This window comes from Beta vulgaris, chromosome 5 (assembly GCF_026745355.1).
Source record: "Beta vulgaris subsp. vulgaris cultivar EL10 chromosome 5, EL10.2, whole genome shotgun sequence".
Lineage (NCBI taxonomy): Eukaryota > Viridiplantae > Streptophyta > Magnoliopsida > Caryophyllales > Amaranthaceae > Beta > Beta vulgaris.
This window is the reverse complement of record NC_079206.1, coordinates 16,941,877-16,959,362: the sequence shown is the minus strand read 5'-3', so window position 1 is coordinate 16,959,362 and position 17,486 is coordinate 16,941,877. Positions and strand designations below refer to the sequence as shown.

The 17,486-nt window shown below is 38.5% G+C and overlaps 2 protein-coding genes and 1 long non-coding RNA gene across 3 annotated transcripts; all 3 read left to right on the top strand.

The window, feature by feature from the left end:
- Nucleotides 1-1,148: 1,148 nt before the first annotated feature.
- Nucleotides 1,149-2,244, top strand: LOC130591351 (uncharacterized). The gene is made up of 3 exons (XM_057394635.1): nucleotides 1,149-1,496; nucleotides 1,590-1,883; nucleotides 1,978-2,244. The coding sequence occupies exons 1-3, from the start codon at nucleotides 1,149-1,151 to the stop codon at nucleotides 2,242-2,244; spliced, it is 909 nt and encodes a 302-aa protein (XP_057250618.1).
- Nucleotides 2,245-2,444: 200 nt separating this feature from the next.
- On the top strand, nucleotides 2,445-3,373 carry LOC130591685 (uncharacterized). The gene is made up of 3 exons (XR_008969699.1): nucleotides 2,445-2,711; nucleotides 2,795-3,066; nucleotides 3,165-3,373. It is a non-coding gene; the product is annotated as an uncharacterized LOC130591685 (long non-coding RNA).
- An 11,743-nt stretch (nucleotides 3,374-15,116) lies between these two features.
- On the top strand, nucleotides 15,117-16,179 carry LOC104885238 (glycine-rich cell wall structural protein 1.8). Its single transcript, XM_057394634.1, has 2 exons — nucleotides 15,117-15,375; nucleotides 15,446-16,179. Exons 1-2 carry the CDS (start codon nucleotides 15,117-15,119, stop codon nucleotides 16,177-16,179), a joined length of 993 nt encoding a protein of 330 aa, XP_057250617.1.
- Nucleotides 16,180-17,486: the final 1,307 nt, after the last annotated feature.

The following is a 17,486-nucleotide window of genomic DNA, read 5'->3' as shown; positions in this document are numbered from 1 at the left end:
TGTAACTAGTATGTAGATTTAGGCTTATTTGTTGTTGGTTGCATTTCGGGAACGAAAAGGCCATTTCCGGCCTATTTTGGCCTTTTTCGCTCCCAAATCGTACTTATGAATGATTTAACCCCAAATTTTCTTTGAACATGATTATATGAGTATAATGTAATAGTGTGTAGAGTTTGTAGCATTTTGTTGTTGGTTGCATTTCGGGAACGAAAAGGCCATTTCGGCCTATTTTGCCTTTTCGCTCCCAAATCGTACTTATCGAATCATTTAACCCTAAATTCTCTTGGAACATGCTTATATAAGGTATAATGTAACTATTGTGTAAAGTTATAGGATTGTATCTGTTTTTGATTGCATTTCGGGAACGAAGATGTCATTTCGGGCATAATTTTGCCTTTTCGCTCCTTTTTCGCTGCACACCCCCCTCCCCCCACTGCCTTGCTGCTGCCCCCTCCCCCATTGCCTTGCTGCTGCAACACCCTTCCCCCACTGCCTTGTTGCTGCCTCTCCCTCCCCCACTACACTGCTGCCCTCTCCTCCCTCCCCACACCCCATTACACTCCCCTCCCCCACTACACTGTTGCCCTCCCCCTCCCTCCCACACTGCATTGCACTGCGCCTGCCCCCCACCCTACTCCACTCCCCCACTGCACTGCACACAACCCCTCCCCACTGCCCCTGCACACAGCCCCCTCCCTGCTGCACCCCTCCCTGCACACAGCCCCTCCCCACTACCCCTGCATACAGCCCCATCCCTGCTGCACTCTCACTGCACTCCCCCACTCCCTTGCACACCCTCCCCTCCCCCTCCTGCCTGCATACCCTCCCACTACCCTGCCCACTGCCCTACACCCTACTACCTGCACACCCCCACTGCCCCTCTGCACACCCTCCCCTCCCCCACTGCCTTGCTGCACAACCCCCCTCCCCACCTGTTGCCCCCCTTCCCCCACCCTGCTGCACCAACCTGCACACCCCCCCTCCCCACCTGCTGCCCCCCTTTCCCCACCTGCACACCCCCCTTCCCCCTCCCTCACCCTGCTGCACCCCCCTGCTGCACACCCCCCCTCCCCACCTGCTGCACACCCCCTCGCGCCCTAAATGTTTTGTTTTTTAATTAATTCGTATGTTTGTACAATTTCAGGGACATGGCGGAGGTGCATAAGGATACGAGTGCGGAACACACTACCGAGGATGAGTGTTACGATCATAGAAAGGAACAGCGGCAATTGATTATGGCTCGCCGTGAAGAAAAAGGTTTACAAAAGCCAAGTAAGAACTTGGACACGAAAAAGAGGAAAGGAAGGGGACCTACAAAGTCACTAGGGAAACACACCCTAATGACTTTGGATTACGATGATTTGGGGCAACCTTGTGGAAAGTGGCGTCAAAAGTATGCCATGCAAGTTGGTATTTGCATGCATAAGCTCTCCATTCTCCACTCATGGAAAGAGGTCCCCGAGACTTTGAAGAAGATGATTTGGGAAGATACTATGGTAAGATTCGCTTACATTTACGTTTAGAATCTTAACACTTTAGTTAAATATACTATGTAATATTTACTAATTTGTGAAATGCGTTCTTTGTAGAATCAATTCAATATTCCAAATGATGAAGCGAAGAAGGATTTGTTTCTATCCGCGGTTGCCCAGAGGTTCCGAGACTTCAAGGCCAAGCTAGTGTCGGGGTGGATCACGAAGAGGAGAAAAGTCGGGGGAACAAAGAAGAAGAAGATCTACGACGAGGGAGCAACACCTTATTCTGAGGCTTCACAGGGCACATCATTTGAGGACCCCTCCAAGCTTCCATATCAGATATGGAGGCATATCACAGTCGAGGAGTGGTATGCATTTGTCAAACAAAAAACAACCCCAGAAGCTATTGTAAGAATTTTTTACTAGCTAAGATTAAATACTTTTAGATCCAATATTATTGTATAAATCATATCTAACCTTTGTTTATATTTGTATGTTTCAGGCATATGGTTCTAAAAATAGCGCGAATGCAAAAGCTAGGAAGCACTATCACCATCTGGGTGCTCAGTCGTATGGTCAGGCGAGAGAATCGTGGATGTACAACCATTACCCCACGATTGCGTCGACCACGACATTGGGCACTAGCTCTACGACGACAGTTGCACAGCGGCAACCAGATAGAGCGCTCGATTGGTGGTGTTCCATGCATGGGGTTGATGCAAAGGGACAGAGAGTCATACCTGATCCCGCAACCAAAGCAGATAGCTAATGCCATTGTAAGTACATATTATAAGTTTTTGATAAGGTTTACATAATAATATAACTTGTGCGCTCACGAGTCTTTCTCTCTTATCCTTATGCAGATTGGCTTGAAGGAAAATGAGGCAAATGGTGAGTTCACTCCTAGAGGACAAGTTGATGCCTTACACGAGACTCTAGGACGGGACCAGTATGGACGTGTGAGGGCGTAGGAGGTGTCCGCCTCGGGGTGAGAAAGGTGTATGGTGATCAATACACCTCTACGTCAAGATCCAGTGCCTCTAGTGTCAATTCAGCAGCTGCCATAGATGTGGAGGCTATGAAAGCCGAGCTTCGGGAGGAGCTGAGAGCGGAGATGACTCAGAATTTCAACGCCATTTTGGCGCAGATGGGCTTACCGACTTTTGGTGCTTTCCCGCAGGGGGTGTTCCTGCGCAGCCTGTTCCTACGCAGCCTCATCCATATCCGGAGTTGACGGTAATCATTTAATATCACAACTATTGTTCTTAAATATGTTGTTTCATAGACTAACTATGAATAGAGTTTTTTTTTAAAGGTAGAGACACCATGTGAGCTACTAAATCAAGGAGATGGTCATGGTCGTTTCACTATCGTGGCTTATGGATCTGTACAGCCCCCTAGGGACCGGGTACGATTGCACAACCAGCCAGTCGCTGATATTCACTATGTGGTCAGCGTTTCAGACATTGTGCCCGGTTTCGAAGCATTTCCTCTTCCGCTGCCGAATGCAGGAGTTGGTGTACAATTATTGTCTGATGCCCTTGGCAGTTATATTCTATGGCCGCGTGCGTTGGTGCGGTTATCAGATCAGGTCAATGTCTAACATAAGTTATATACATGTATAGTTTTCTTTTATAGTTCCTATATATGATTGTCAGTTATATCTTTTTTAATTTAACTAATTACTAGTGTTCGGGGAAGGCCGACAGGAAGGGAAAGAAGGTAGCTTCACCTCAGGGAGGCCGACGTGCCCAAGTAAATGTTTCTACGGCAAAGTCTCCACTCATTACGGATATGGAGGTGGTGCAAGGCCTTACTCAACCGTGCTTCTGGCTACATGAGTGCGTTAGCGATGCAGACGATGAAGCAATGATTGAGATTAAGTTGTCGGACCACCAATTCCATACATTGAGGAAACATCGACCTTTCTTTCTAAGGTTGATATCAAAGAATTCTTACTTGGGGACGAGTTGAATGTTCCATGATACAAACATTCATGAGGTAATACTTTATTAGTATATTTAAAAATATACATATATGCCTTAATTAAGTAGTATTCAATCCAACTAATAATAACTTCTATAATAAGTAAGTTTTATTTGTATCAATATGAATTCTCAGGCTATTATACAATGATTTGAGGCGATCTAGTCAGCCAATGTTTGGTTGGTTATGTCCAAGCTTTTGTACGAGAGACAGTTGCGTAAAAAACGAAGAGGAGGTGAAAGCATATCTCAAGGAATCTTTGAATGCATGTTCTCGTATTGGATATAAGATCATTCTTCTTCCTTACATTGAATCGTATGCTTCTTAAACTCACTTTTTATTAATTAAATTGACCTACCTATTAGTTGTTCTACGATAAGAATAACATTTTTATTGTTGTAGAAACCATTGGACACTGATTGCAATATGTTTGTCACGTAACGAAGTCTACCACTTTGATTCTTTGCGTAAAGGAACAATACGGTCCTTACTAGTCAAATCATTGTTAAATAGGTAGCCTAATCGAAACTATATGCACACTTAGCTTATTAAATATTAAATGTACATCTAATCTTATAATAATCTATTGATGTAGTGTGATGAAGAAGTGTAGTGCATCTGGACTTCGACAAGGAAAACCTCCTGTTTGGTATTTAGTCGAGGTAGCATGAGTAATTTTTTGCATCCAAAAAATAGAAACACATAATACACATCTAACATGTCATTTATTGCATCTTTGGTGAATTTTAGTGTCTGGTACAAGAAGGTGGACTTGCGTGTGGGTATTACGTCATGAGGTTCATGCTCGATATCGTCAACTATTCTAAAGATGTTGGTGATCTTCGAAAGGTATGTAAATTTTAGGTTTCCAATTGTTGTTTGTTGCATTTCCGGCCTATTTTGTCCTTTTAGGCCTCAAAATGTAGTTATGAAGTGATTTAACACAAATTCTCTTTGAACATGATTATATGAGGCATAATATAACTAGTATGTAGATTCTTAGGCTTGCATATGTTGTTGGTTGCATTTCGGGAACGAAAAGGCCATTTCCGGCCTATTTTGGCCTATTTTGGCCTTTTCGCTCCCAAAATGTACTTATGAAGTGATTTAACCCCAAATTCTCTTTGAACATGATTATATGAGGCATAATATAACTAGTATGTGGATTTTAGGCTTATTTGTTGTTGGTTGCATTTTGGGAACGAAAAGGCCATTTCCGGCCTATTTTGGCCTTTTCGCTCCCAAAATGTAGTTATGAAGTGATTTAACCTCAAATTCTCTTTGAACATGATTATATGAGGCATAATATAACTAGTATGTAGATTCTTAGGCTTGCATATGTTGTTGGTTGCATTTCGGGAACGAAAAGGCCATTTCTGGCCTATTTTGGCCTTTTCGCTCCCAAAATGTACTTATGAAGTGATTTAACCCCAAATTCTCTTTGAACATGATTATATGAGGCATAATATAACTAGTATGTGGATTGTTAGGCGTTAATTTGTTGTTGGTTGCATTTTGGGAACGAAAAGGCATTTCCGGCCTATTTTGGCCTTTTCGCTCCCAAAATGTACTTATGGAGTGATTTAACCCAAATTCTCTTTGAACATGATTATATGAGATATATTTAACTAGTGTGTAGACTTTTAGGCTTGATTTGATTTTGATTGAATTTCGGGAAGGTATATGTCATTTTTAGAAGTACTAACTACGGTAAAATGATGAATTCTTATATGTGTGTTTATTCCTTGGTTGTTTTGCAAGGTTTATGCGAATTCCACACCACGTTTGAGGAACTTCACCAAAGAAAAAATTGATGAAGTTCGGGATAAGTTGGCGTCCCACATTACCGATGATTGCTTAGGATGAGATTTAGCCCGAATGTAAAAGTTTCTATCAATCCTATGTACACTTTTTACATTATTAATTATATATGAAGTTAATTATTACCTTTCTCCACTTGTCATATATTATCGTATTTTAATTTGCGTTTTTTTTTTGTCCAAGGGAGGTTTTGGGTGGGGTGGGGTGGACTGTGGATGGGGTGCAGGGTGGGCTGGTGGGTGGCGGTGGGTGGCAGTGGGGTGGGGCTGGGGTGGGCAGTGGGTGGGGCTGGGGGTGGCAGTGGGTGGGGAGTGTGGGCAGTGGGGGCTGGGGGTGGGCTGGGTGGGGGCAGTGGGGGCTGGGCAATGGGGGCTGTGTGTGTGCAGGTCTGGAAGCAAGCATGCAGGCTGTGAATGAGAATTATATACAAAAAAAATATATATATATATGAGAAGGGCTGCGCTAGTTTGAACTAGCGCAGCCCTTCTTACTTGAAGGGCTGCGCTAGTTTGAACTAGCGCAGCCCTTCTATGCTTGAAGGGTTGCGCTACTTCAAAAAGCGCAGCCCTTCCTTCATAGAAGGGGCTGGCCTTTTATGAAAGAAGGGTTGCGCTAGTTCTAAAAGGCGCAGCCCTTCTTTCACAAAAGGGTTGCGCTTTTTAGAACTAGCGCAACCCTTTTTTCTTGAAGGGCTACGCTTTTTGTCAACTAGCGCAGCCCTTCTTACTTGAAGGGTTGCGCTGTACTAGCGCAGCCCTACTTGAAAAGTGAAGGGCTGCTACGGAAAGGGCTGCCCTCAAAAAGCGCAGCCCTACATGCCATTTTCAGCGCAGCCCTACTTCTTTTTTCCACTAGTGGATCTTGATCACAACGGGAGTTGGATTTTGACGGATTTGAGTATTTCAATTAAGGACATGAAGTTCTCCACGGGAGTAGGTGGAATGGATTGTTAGGAAGTTAAAGTGCCGTGTTTAATGTCTTTAATTTGCATGATTCCACGGGAGTAGGCTTAACTGCATGTTAGAGAAGCCATAGATACTCGGGAGGGGTCTATGGTAATTTATAGGGTGTACTTTTCCTTGTGAACATTTAATTTATTAGTTTGGGGTAGAAATTATTTTGTATTATTTCGTGCTAGTGGGGATACTTAACTGTAGAGTCTTTTATTTTTATATTGATTAGTATAGTTTAATTCCACCATTATTCTTGATATTAATGTCCTTTAGTCTTATCATTATTTAAGGACTAATCATAGAACAACTTTTTCTCTGTGGGATCGACTCTGACTTACCCTACTACATAGTTAGGAGGATTAGTTAGGTTATTTATTTTTGTTAGGTGCGCGACACGCCTATCAAATTTTGGCGCCGTTGCCGGGGAGACTGTTTTGTTTTAGTTAGTTTTTATTGTTGGTGAGACTAAATTGTATATATTTTTTTCCCCTTTTTGTGAATATTTTTAGTTATTTTTTTTAAATTTTTTTTGTATCATGGAGTCATGCTATTTTGATGATGGGGATAATTATTTTGCTAGGCAACATAGTAATAATTTTTGGAATTCTCATGTTTACAATTTTGATGCATCATATCAAAATCCTCCCAATTTTTGCATGAGTTCTCCTGAATTACCTCATATTTTCTGTGAACCCCATAAACATGTTAGTAATTCTAGAGCAATTTTTTCTTTTCCTCAGTATGAGAATGAAGTGTTTTGGAAGTATTATCATAGACTTGGTGATTTTATTGGTCCTAATCATGGAATTGAACTGTGGGATATGTGTCTAGTGATTTATGAGGGGTTAAATGAAGAAACTAGGATGGTGGTAGAATCTATGTGTAATGGAGGATTTCTATTCCAATCGCCTGATTATTGTTGGGATTTAATTGAGTGGTTGGCTAGGGATACTTATGAGTGGGAGATGTCTTTATCTGCTTTTTTACCCCAAACTTATATGACACCACCATTAGTAGATGGGTTTGACCTCTCTTCCCAATTTGAATGTCAATCTGCTCAGAATTATAGCCACAATCCGTTTATTTATGATGATAATGAGGGGTGGATAATAAATGAGAGCTATTGGGATGATGAAAAGATTGAAAGAATGACTAATGTGATGGATGTTTTGCAGGAGGAAAAACCCATGGTTGAAATTTCTTCTTTGGAGGAAAGTCAAGTTGAGCATGAGATGATTTATGAGTCTTTATCGGTATCACCTATTGTTTTTGAGTCTCATGTTCCATTCTCTGAGAAACTTGATATTATATCTTCTTCCCCTATATTATATCCTCCATCGTTCCTTCTTTCTCCCCTTTTGAATGACTTTCATGATAATGTAAATAATGTACCGTTAGTTTCTTTTCCTTCTTTTGAGTCATGTAAAAAGACTAACAATTTTTCTTCTTTTTGTAGTTTCAGTAATTTGTTAGCATTAATATTTTTCATTTTTCCTTTTCACTGTTATATAATATGCTCTGAGATGTTTGCAGGAACATATGATAAGCTTCTTCGGGCATTAAACTATTATGAGTGATCTACTAGTCTTCAACGGTCATGCAAGACCTTAAATTTGCGCTTCTCGGGAGGCAACTCGAGCATTAACTTATTTTCTCTCTTAATTCTTTCCTTTTTATTATGTTTTTTGTCTTTGTTTCTTCCTTTTTGAGTGAGTTTACTCACTTTGGTGTTTTTTTTTGTATTTGTTGTAGGTGGACGGAGACTAAGAAAAGAAATCAGAAAACATTGACGAAGTCTTGACGGTTGAAAAAAAAAAAAAACAAAATAATTCAAAAAAATAAAAATCTGCCCAGCCCGCTGGCACCCATCCACCAAGAACTCTGCACACTAGCACCACCCCTAGCGCCACCGTAACTTTCCATCAACGACGACCGCCAAGAACCGGCGCACTACCATCGGCATTATCGTCGGCACCTTATCGCAGCCACTGTCCGCTTGTCAGCGTTTCCCCCGTTCTTTGAACCCGCCGCACCACCACCATAAACGGCCGACACCTCCACGCTCCCACTCTCGCCGGAATCCCGCGACACAGACCGCACCACGACTCGCGCCGTATCTTTTCGCCGGCGCCCCTGCCACCGGAATGTTCACCTCTATCCCGCTTTCCGCCCAGTACCGCGCCACTTCGCACAACCAGCGCCCCCTACCATTTGAACACACCTTTCGATTCTTTCTTTCCTCCTTTTTCTTTTATTTCTTATTTCTTTTTTCCTTTTATTTTTGTATTATTCTGATTTTTCTTTTCTCTTTTCTATTTCTTTTCCCTTTTTGGGTTTATTTTCTTTTGTTAGTATATTTTTTTTCCCCCAATGGCTTTCTAATTTTTTTTTTTTTTTTGTTAATGATTCTTATAGGCTTCTTTCAAATAGGCATCAAATTGGTCCAGGTTTGCCTTCGTGAAGCATTATGACATGATTTTTGAGCACATTTGACTTTTTTCCCCTATTAATTGGGTAGTAAGCATCTTTTCTCACTCCTAATTGTCATTAATGTTCATCTCAGATTTTTGCTTGGATTTTTGTTTTGATGCCATCTTGTTGAGAATCTTGTACATTGATTGAATTATTAGTTCGCCGGATTGTTGGGATTTGTGTATAGTTTTTATGGTGTTGTGGCTTTTGGTGGGAGTTTTTGGTGACTTGGTGATCCGGGGTTGGTTTTGGTTCCTATTCTGAACTGGTTTATGCAGTGAGGACACTGCAGATTCTAGCTTGGGGGAGGAATATTCTATCTTTTACTGCTTTTTAGTGTAGATTTCATTGCTTTCGTAGGATGTTGCACGGTTTGTACCACTTATTAGGAGTGGGAGTTTACGTGTAACCAAAAAAATTGTACTGCTTTCTTAATTGTATCTGCATATATATTATCTCATTTAGATTTCATCTCATTTTAGTTGCATCTATGGGACTACTACTAAGACTTTTTGAGAACTTTGTTGATATTTTACTACATTTGTTAAGTGTAACTCATCTTGTTCATGATACTTCATAGCGCGATTGTTTCGCAACTGATTGTTTGTGGTAAGATTGATTGATCTATCTTTGGCTCGATTTAACATTACTATGCAGACACCTTAACCTAAGTGAGCTTTTGTGCCTATAAAATGACGTATCTGTGTCAGTTCTATTCTTTCATGTGTGATTAGTTCCTCGTTGTTGCATTGATCTTGACTTTGACTTGGTACTCCTTGATATTTGATAGTGCATACATTTTGATATGATTGAGGCGTTTCATTTGATGATCTTAGCTCCAGAGTTATTCTTGTTTTCATATTATCCTTCCTTTACCCCCGCTGAGCCTTTTCTGACTTTGTTTAATTGTTACCTACATTACAAGCCTTGACCTCATTTGATTCTTATCCCAAACCTAGCTTGGGGGAGCGAGTATTAGTTTTGGTTTAGTTTGTATTGAATTAAAGTGCTCTATTTGTGGTTTAGAAGGATGGAAAAGTATGTTTGATGAGCTTGGAAATTGAAATGAGAGTTTCAAAAAAAAATAAGAAACACAAACAAAAGGTGAAAAATGAAATGAAAAAGAAGTGAAAAAAAAGAAGTTATGAATAAAGTGAAATAAAAAGGGTTATGATTGAATTTCTTGAGTGAAAAAGGTTATTGATTATATTTGGAGATTGTTGGTTGTTGTGATCTTTCATGGTCATGTTTTCAGTTATATGATGCTCCCCCCATCTTGGTTTTTCCACCACAATTCCCAAATTATTTCCATACCTTTAACCTCAGCCCCATTTCAACCCTTAAAAGTCCTCTTGATCATTATGTATTGTATTGTTGAGTATTAAGTGAGTCAAAGAGTCAAAGTAAAAGAGTATTTGCTTCATCTGAGTCGACTTATTTAGGTTGAGAGTCATTATTCATCCCTTAAACACATGAGAGATTTGAGTGCACATAACTATAGTAAGGTCTGTCATGTTTGGTTAAATCCAGTTTGGGAGAAATGGTTTGTGGTATGATTGGAGAGTCAATTGCGATACATGATATGCTATGCGGCTTTGTTCGAGATTGTTTTGATGCTTGACTTATGTAGTGATTATATCTCTTGTGTTTTCAATTGAGTGTTTAGCCCTGTTGTAGTCCTATTTTGTAGGTTGTCTAACTTTTCCGATGTCTATGTCTTATTGCTTGAGGACAAGCAATGGTTTAGCTTGGGGGAGTTTGATCAGTCATATTTATATATAGTTTTTAGTTGCATTTAGGGTGCATTTTAGAGCATTTAGTTTCATATTTAGGTTCATTGATGCATTATATTCTTAAGTTATATTTTTCTACTCCTATTCGGTATGTTTTCTTGTTTTTGATGAATTTCAGGCATTGAGGACATATTTGGAGTATGATTAATTAATCTTGAGGATTAGGAACACTTGGAAGGAAGCTACAATGCATAAGGATCGTCATAGATATTTTATAGTACGAATTTGAGCGAAAACGAAGCGGAAAATCATTAGAAGAAATGTGAAAAAGGAGTCATGTCTACTCTTCTGATCATAACTTTTGATGTGATTCTTAGAATCGAGTAATTCCAGCATATTTGGAAACTAGACTTGAAGAGCTTTCCAACGATAGGTGGCACGCCCCGAGGAGACTTTTAGTCAAGGAGTTATGCCTTTCGGAAGATTGCACTGATTCTGCTGGAATATGCCACGCGTACGCGCGGATCACTAATCCGCGTATTAATAATTTATTTAAGATTTTCCTTATCTTGTAAATTACTTTCCAAGTCATATTAGGCTATGGAATATTTATTTAGATAGGTTTTCATTCTTTCTCTCTCCTCCTCCCTCTCACGTTATTTCTTCTTAGGTTTAGATTTTAGTTTTCTCTTCTTTAATTTTTTCTCTCTAGTTTCTAGTGTAAACCCTAGTTATTATTATTTTCCATTAATTCATGAGTTCTATTAGTTTCTTTCATTGATTTCTTTAATTATGTTTTCTTTTATAGTTTTAGATCTCATTATTTATTTCATGATAGAGTAGTTTCTTTGATCTATGGTTAAGTTGAACCCTAGTATGATTTAATTCATGATTGTTTCTTTAAATTCTCATATTAATTGTTAATTTTTCTTGCTTAATTGATTGTGCATATTCCAATACTAGATTAGGGATAACTAATATTGTTATGATTCCATTGTCTTGATCACAACGGGAGTTGGATTTTGACGGATTTGAGTATTTCAATTAAGGACATGAAGTTCTCCACGGGAGTAGGTAGAATGGATTATTAGGAAGTTAAAGTGTCGTGTTTAATGTCTTTAATTTGCATGATTCCACGGGAGTAGGCTTGACTGCATGTTAGAGAAGCCATAGATACTCGGGAGAGGTCTATGGTAATTTATAGGGTGTACTTTTCCTTGTGAACAGTTAATTTATTAGTTTGGGGTAGAAATTATTTTGTATTAATTCGTGCTAGTGGGGATACTTAACTGTAAAGTCTTTTATTTTTATATTGATTAGTATAGTTTAATTCCACCATTATTCTTGATATTAATGTCCTTTAGTCTTATCATTATTTAAGGACTAATCATAGAACAACTTTCTCTCTGTGGGATCGACTCTGACTTACCCTACTACATAGTTAGGAGGATTAGTTAGGTTATTTATTTTTGTTAGGTGCGCGACACGCCTATCACTGAACTTGAGCTATTTTCATAATACCTGAATAATTACATAAAATAGACAAAAACACACAAAAATAAAGTAAAATGAGTAAAAAAAACTCAATAACCTAACTCTAGGACGTAAAAACGATTTTAGTTCGTATATATTCTCATACACATACATATACTACATTATTTAGGTCATTGTTCGGAAATACTGTTAGAAAATATAACATTGAATAATCTACCGGCAAGGACCATTTACGTTAGCTTAGTTCATTGGCAAGTACGAGTTTTGGATAGAACGGTATCATTAACATTTGACCACTTTTGGTCCTTATCGTACATCGTAAACAAAATTCCTCCACATGTAACTTGTCCATTTACCAGTTCAATTCATAACTCCAAGCCAGCAGAATCATTTACATTTTATAAAACTTGTGTGTATTAATATTTCCGAACAACACCCATAAATCATACATGATTCACATCATTTTCATAATTCACATATAACATTCATAATATCATATACATCAAACTTTATAGCATAACATCACATGATTAGTATTACACAGTCATACATACATGTACGCATGGTCATACACGTATTCGTTGGACATAAAATGTTACACTTATATACATACGAGCAATCACATATCATGCTAGACGTAAAGGTTACCTTATACGCTATTTTTTTTCCTTTACGCCTTAAGTATCGTCATATCTCATTCTCAAATAATCATCCTCCATAAAATCATAGTTTTCTTAACCAAACAAATAGACTTTTTGATTTCATGAATCAGAATTTAAACAAAGAAATAGGAGGAGCATATAATATTTGGCAGCAATAATAGAAAACTTTCACAGGGTGTAACTCCTCGCTCCAACCTTCGAATCATATATTTTTTGGGTCTAAATTTAATAACTTCTTGAGATCTACAACTTTCAAGAAAGAAGTATAGACAAATTCTTACTGTAAGAAGAAGATTTTGGGCAAAAACAATGACGGGAGCATAAAACACTCACAATTAGAGAAGATAGAAATTGGGTATTTTGAATTTTCTTCTTTTTGTGGCTTAATGGAAGTTTACAAGTTGTAGTAGTGGTGGAAAATAAAACTAAAATGAAATGAAGAAGGAGAAGACTCCATTTTTGGATGTCCAATCAAAGGTTAAAGTAGGCCTATTTATAGGAGTATTTGATAGTTTAACTTGATTAAGGAATTGAATACATTGGATGGTAATAGACTCGGAAAGCAAGTACTTCTAGAAGACTTGGGAGCAAGGACAAGAGCTTGATGAAGACGATGGAGTATGATGATGTGCTTTTCCAAAGTTAAGAAAATATGAAAATTGTACACGACATTATAAGTAAACCATTACCATCATAATAAATATTTAAAATAATTAGAGTTAAAGTAGCATATTTTAGAAAATAACATTAACCATGATCATTTCGGAAAAGAGTTAGCATGAAATTAAGCCAATAAACATAATTAGTAATAACAAAATTAGTTAAAAATTCGAGGTATTACGGTTATTCCTTGCTACTCGTGTTTTATATAAATTAATAACATATACTTTATATGATTCTGCCAAAATTGTTAAAAAAAAATCAACATCATATATTATTGTCATGTTCTTTACATGTACAACATTAGAAGAACATCACGTATCAAAATTATTAATTAGAACAAATATAAAAAAGAACACGTACAATGCCAAACGAACATTCTTTTTCTTGAACATCAACAACTTGAAATACGATATTAATGACTTTTATAATAATAGCAGCGATATTAACAACAACAATAATAATAATAGCATTAGTAATACTAATCATCACAATAATCATGATACCAATAACAATCATAACAACAATAATAATAACAATAATAATAAGTTTTAAAATATAAGCATGATCTGAATGTATCTTATCATACTTAATTTTTCTGAGCTGATCTGAATTTATTGTTTTTAATCTAATTTGAATTTATTTTTCTAAACTGATCTAATCAATTTGAAATAAGGTAAACTGAACATAGCTTTTAATTGTTACACTTGCACTTAATAATTTCCCCTCAAGTTTCAAACACCCAAAACCTGCACAGCATTTCCCATAGAATAGAACTAGTTTGATCCAAAAGGCTGTAAGGAGATTGCTAACAAGTCAGCTTCGGCAGCAATAAGCCGAAGCTCCAACGACAATTACCAATCAGTGCGAAAGTCCCAGTTAGACTATCAACTCTAATACCAATTGTAAGGAAAAGAGGAGAGATATGGAGGAACAAAATGATCAACTAACATGGCTTTAAATATTAGAAGTAGAACTGAGTAGCTCATCTGGGTTAGAAAGTATAAGTTCTTTGAATTATCTTAAGATGTGAGACAAACATGATACTGTTGCACTTCAAAATTTCTTTCACGTACTATTTTAATAAGCTAATAACGTCAGTAAGCCCCGTCAAAAAAAAAAAACTTCATTATAATGACGTCTAACATCTTCACTCAGTTATCAATAATGAATACCACAATATGTAGTACGGTGTATTTGCGATAAAATGGACTATTTTTCAAATACTTGCTAAAACTCGGGATTAGTGTAATAAAGTCAACAAACAAGAGGTTTAACGTGACAACAAAGTGGCGAATATGTACCTACGCTTGAAGATCACTTTTGATTAATGCTCTATAAGATATTTTTTTTTTTTTTAATGCTTGATCATATAGCCTCCGTCAAAATGCGGGGTTTATAAAGTTATAGTATTAGCATAAGCAAAGAGAGTAAATATGAAACTCAAGAGCATTAACACTTTACCTAAAAGGAACGAGGAACAAGATAAGGTTACCTAATCAGGATTATCTCTCTCCAAATTGGGGAGTGATATGGGACGAACTAATATAATTGTACGAATAAATGCAAGAAAATAAAGCAATTATTTGAATGAAAAATACATTGAAATTTGAATGTGGGAAACAGCAGAGTGGCACAATACCGTCACTATTTGCTGTAATATGAATAATACTACTATACAACTCGAAAAATTGCGGCTTTGCTATGAGTAGAGGACCTTATAGTGGGAACTATAGAGTAATCCTTCACTTTTGTTTTGTTGAGTGCGAGTAACGCGCAATTTTAATCTTAATCAGTTAATCCCATGCTTATAAATACCTTCTTTCTAAGCATCTGTAAACCATCACAAACAATTTCAATATGGCATACCATAAAATCTCTTGTGTTGTTTTTTTCTTAGTGTTAGGCATAGGCATATGCACTGCCACCAGGGCCCTCCTCACGTATGAACTTGGAGGACATGCTGGTGTTGGTGTTGGTGTTGGTGTTGGTGTTGGTGTTGGTGTTGATGTTGGTGTAGGTGTAGGTGGGTATGCCGATGGCAGAGGCGGTGGAAGTGGTGAAGGTGGCGGGGCAGTTCATGGTGGAGGAGGAGAGCATGCTGGTGGATATGGTGGCGGTATGGTTGAGGAGGTGCAGCTAGTGGCGGATCTGCCTATGCTGGTGGTGGTGTAGTGGGAGTGGAGGAGGTGGTGGGGCAGTTCATGGTGGAGGTGGTGAGCATGCTGGTGGATATGGTAGTGGAAGTGGTGAAGGAGGTGGCGTTGCTGGCGGTGGGGCAACCTACGGCAGTGGAGCTGGTGGCGGAAGTGGCGGCGGGGTAGCTCATGATGGAGGCAGTGGGCATGCCGGTGGATACGGTAGCGGAAGTGGTGAAGGAGGCGGTGCCGCTGGTGGTGGAGCAGCATATGGTGGAGGCGGTGGTGGTGGAAGTGGAGTTGGTGGGGCATCTGGGGCTAGAGGTGGCCATGCAGGTGGTTATGGCGGTGGTGAAGGTGGAGGCCATGGAGGTGGGGCAGCTGGCGGTGGAGCTGCTTTTGGCGGTGGTGGCGGTGGTGGTAGTGGTGGTGGTGGCGCTTATGGGGCTGGAGGAGAGCATGGCGGAGGTTATGGAGGTGGCGAAGGTGGGGGCCATGGAGGTGCCTATGGTGCTGGTGGGGCCGGAGGACACGTAGGAGGTGGTGGAGGTGGAAGTGGTGGTGGTGGTGGTGCAGCATATGGAGGTGGCGAAGCAGGAGGTGGGTACGGTAGTGGTGGTGGAGGAGGTGGTGGACACGGAGGAGGTGCTAGTGAAGGAGGCTATGTTGCTGGTGGCGGTGGTGGATCTGGTGGCGGAGGTGGCTCTGCTGCTAGTGGCGCCCATTCTGGTGGCTATGGTGCTGGTGGGGGAGAAGGGGGTGGTCATGGAGGATACATGCCTTGAATAGTACTTTATGTCCATCTCAATGAACTTTGTTGAAAATCTATGACTAGCTTCTTATTCTACTATTTTTCGTATTAGTAATTTATAATAAGGTTAGTCATAGACTCCACAGCAGTGAAGTTCGCAAGAACTATATATATTTATTTATCACATATACTGTATGGTTGTGATTTATATAATGGTGTTTGTGGAATGTTGCATCAAATTGTGATATAGATTGTACTTCTACAATTGAAATGATCTTCGATCTGTTTATTAACCTCTCATGATCTAAAAGTGCGACGTAGTACGTAAGATGTTTTGAATGGATGATCAAACAAGCCAGCCACCACTAAGATGTCTTATGTAAGTCCGTTCAACAATAAAATAATCGCTTGTATGATTATTTACGAAAAATAGATACCTAATTACTTAAACACTTTCTAAATTGTACATAATTTAATAAGTGTCTTATTTTATTTGAATTTCTTATATGTAACTTTAGATAATATAATAAGTAAGATCCCTTAAAGAGTATTAGAAAAATGGTAAGCAAAATATCCAACCTCAAGGTGTCTTTTGTGTAGTGCTAGGTTTGATATATTTTACAACAAAATTGTGAAATACAATTAAATCTTACCAATTACCATGCATGAGAAGCTTTCCTTGGTATTTATTTACAAAACATGTTCTCCATTGAACAAAAGAAGGAAAGTGGTGGGCCTCACTCCATATTCAAAATTACAAAAGTATCGCTTTGTCTTAGATTTAGTAAAAGTAAATTATAGAGACTTGGTCCACACTAAATTAGCGTGAATCTAATGCTAATTCACGTGATTTATTAAAAAAAGGTCCGTATATTGAAAAAAAAACATCTTAAAGATGAATAGATATAGATTGTAATGGTTGACTATGTGAAAAAAAGGTTATTATGTCACGAAGTGAACATTTCGTTACGGTAAACTAACATAAGAAAGAGTGATTATATTTATTAAAAAATATCAATATGGTAGATAGTGACTGTATGGTGTAACATAAGATTTTTTTAAAAAAAAGTTACTATATGAAGAAAAAAGACGATCAATATGTTAAAGGAGAACTGTTTTGGTCCACAATAATATTAGTGTGGATCATGTCCATGCAAAACTAACTCAAGAATAATAACCCATTTATATATTTGATTATTATATCAGCTTAAATTATGGAGCAGACTATACGTAAGATTTTAACTAAGTAACAAATAATTATAATTAACTTTTGTATAAGGCAGGCCACACCTTCAACAAATGGTGTGGCCAGCTAATAAAAGGCCCAAGCTAGAGTACTTT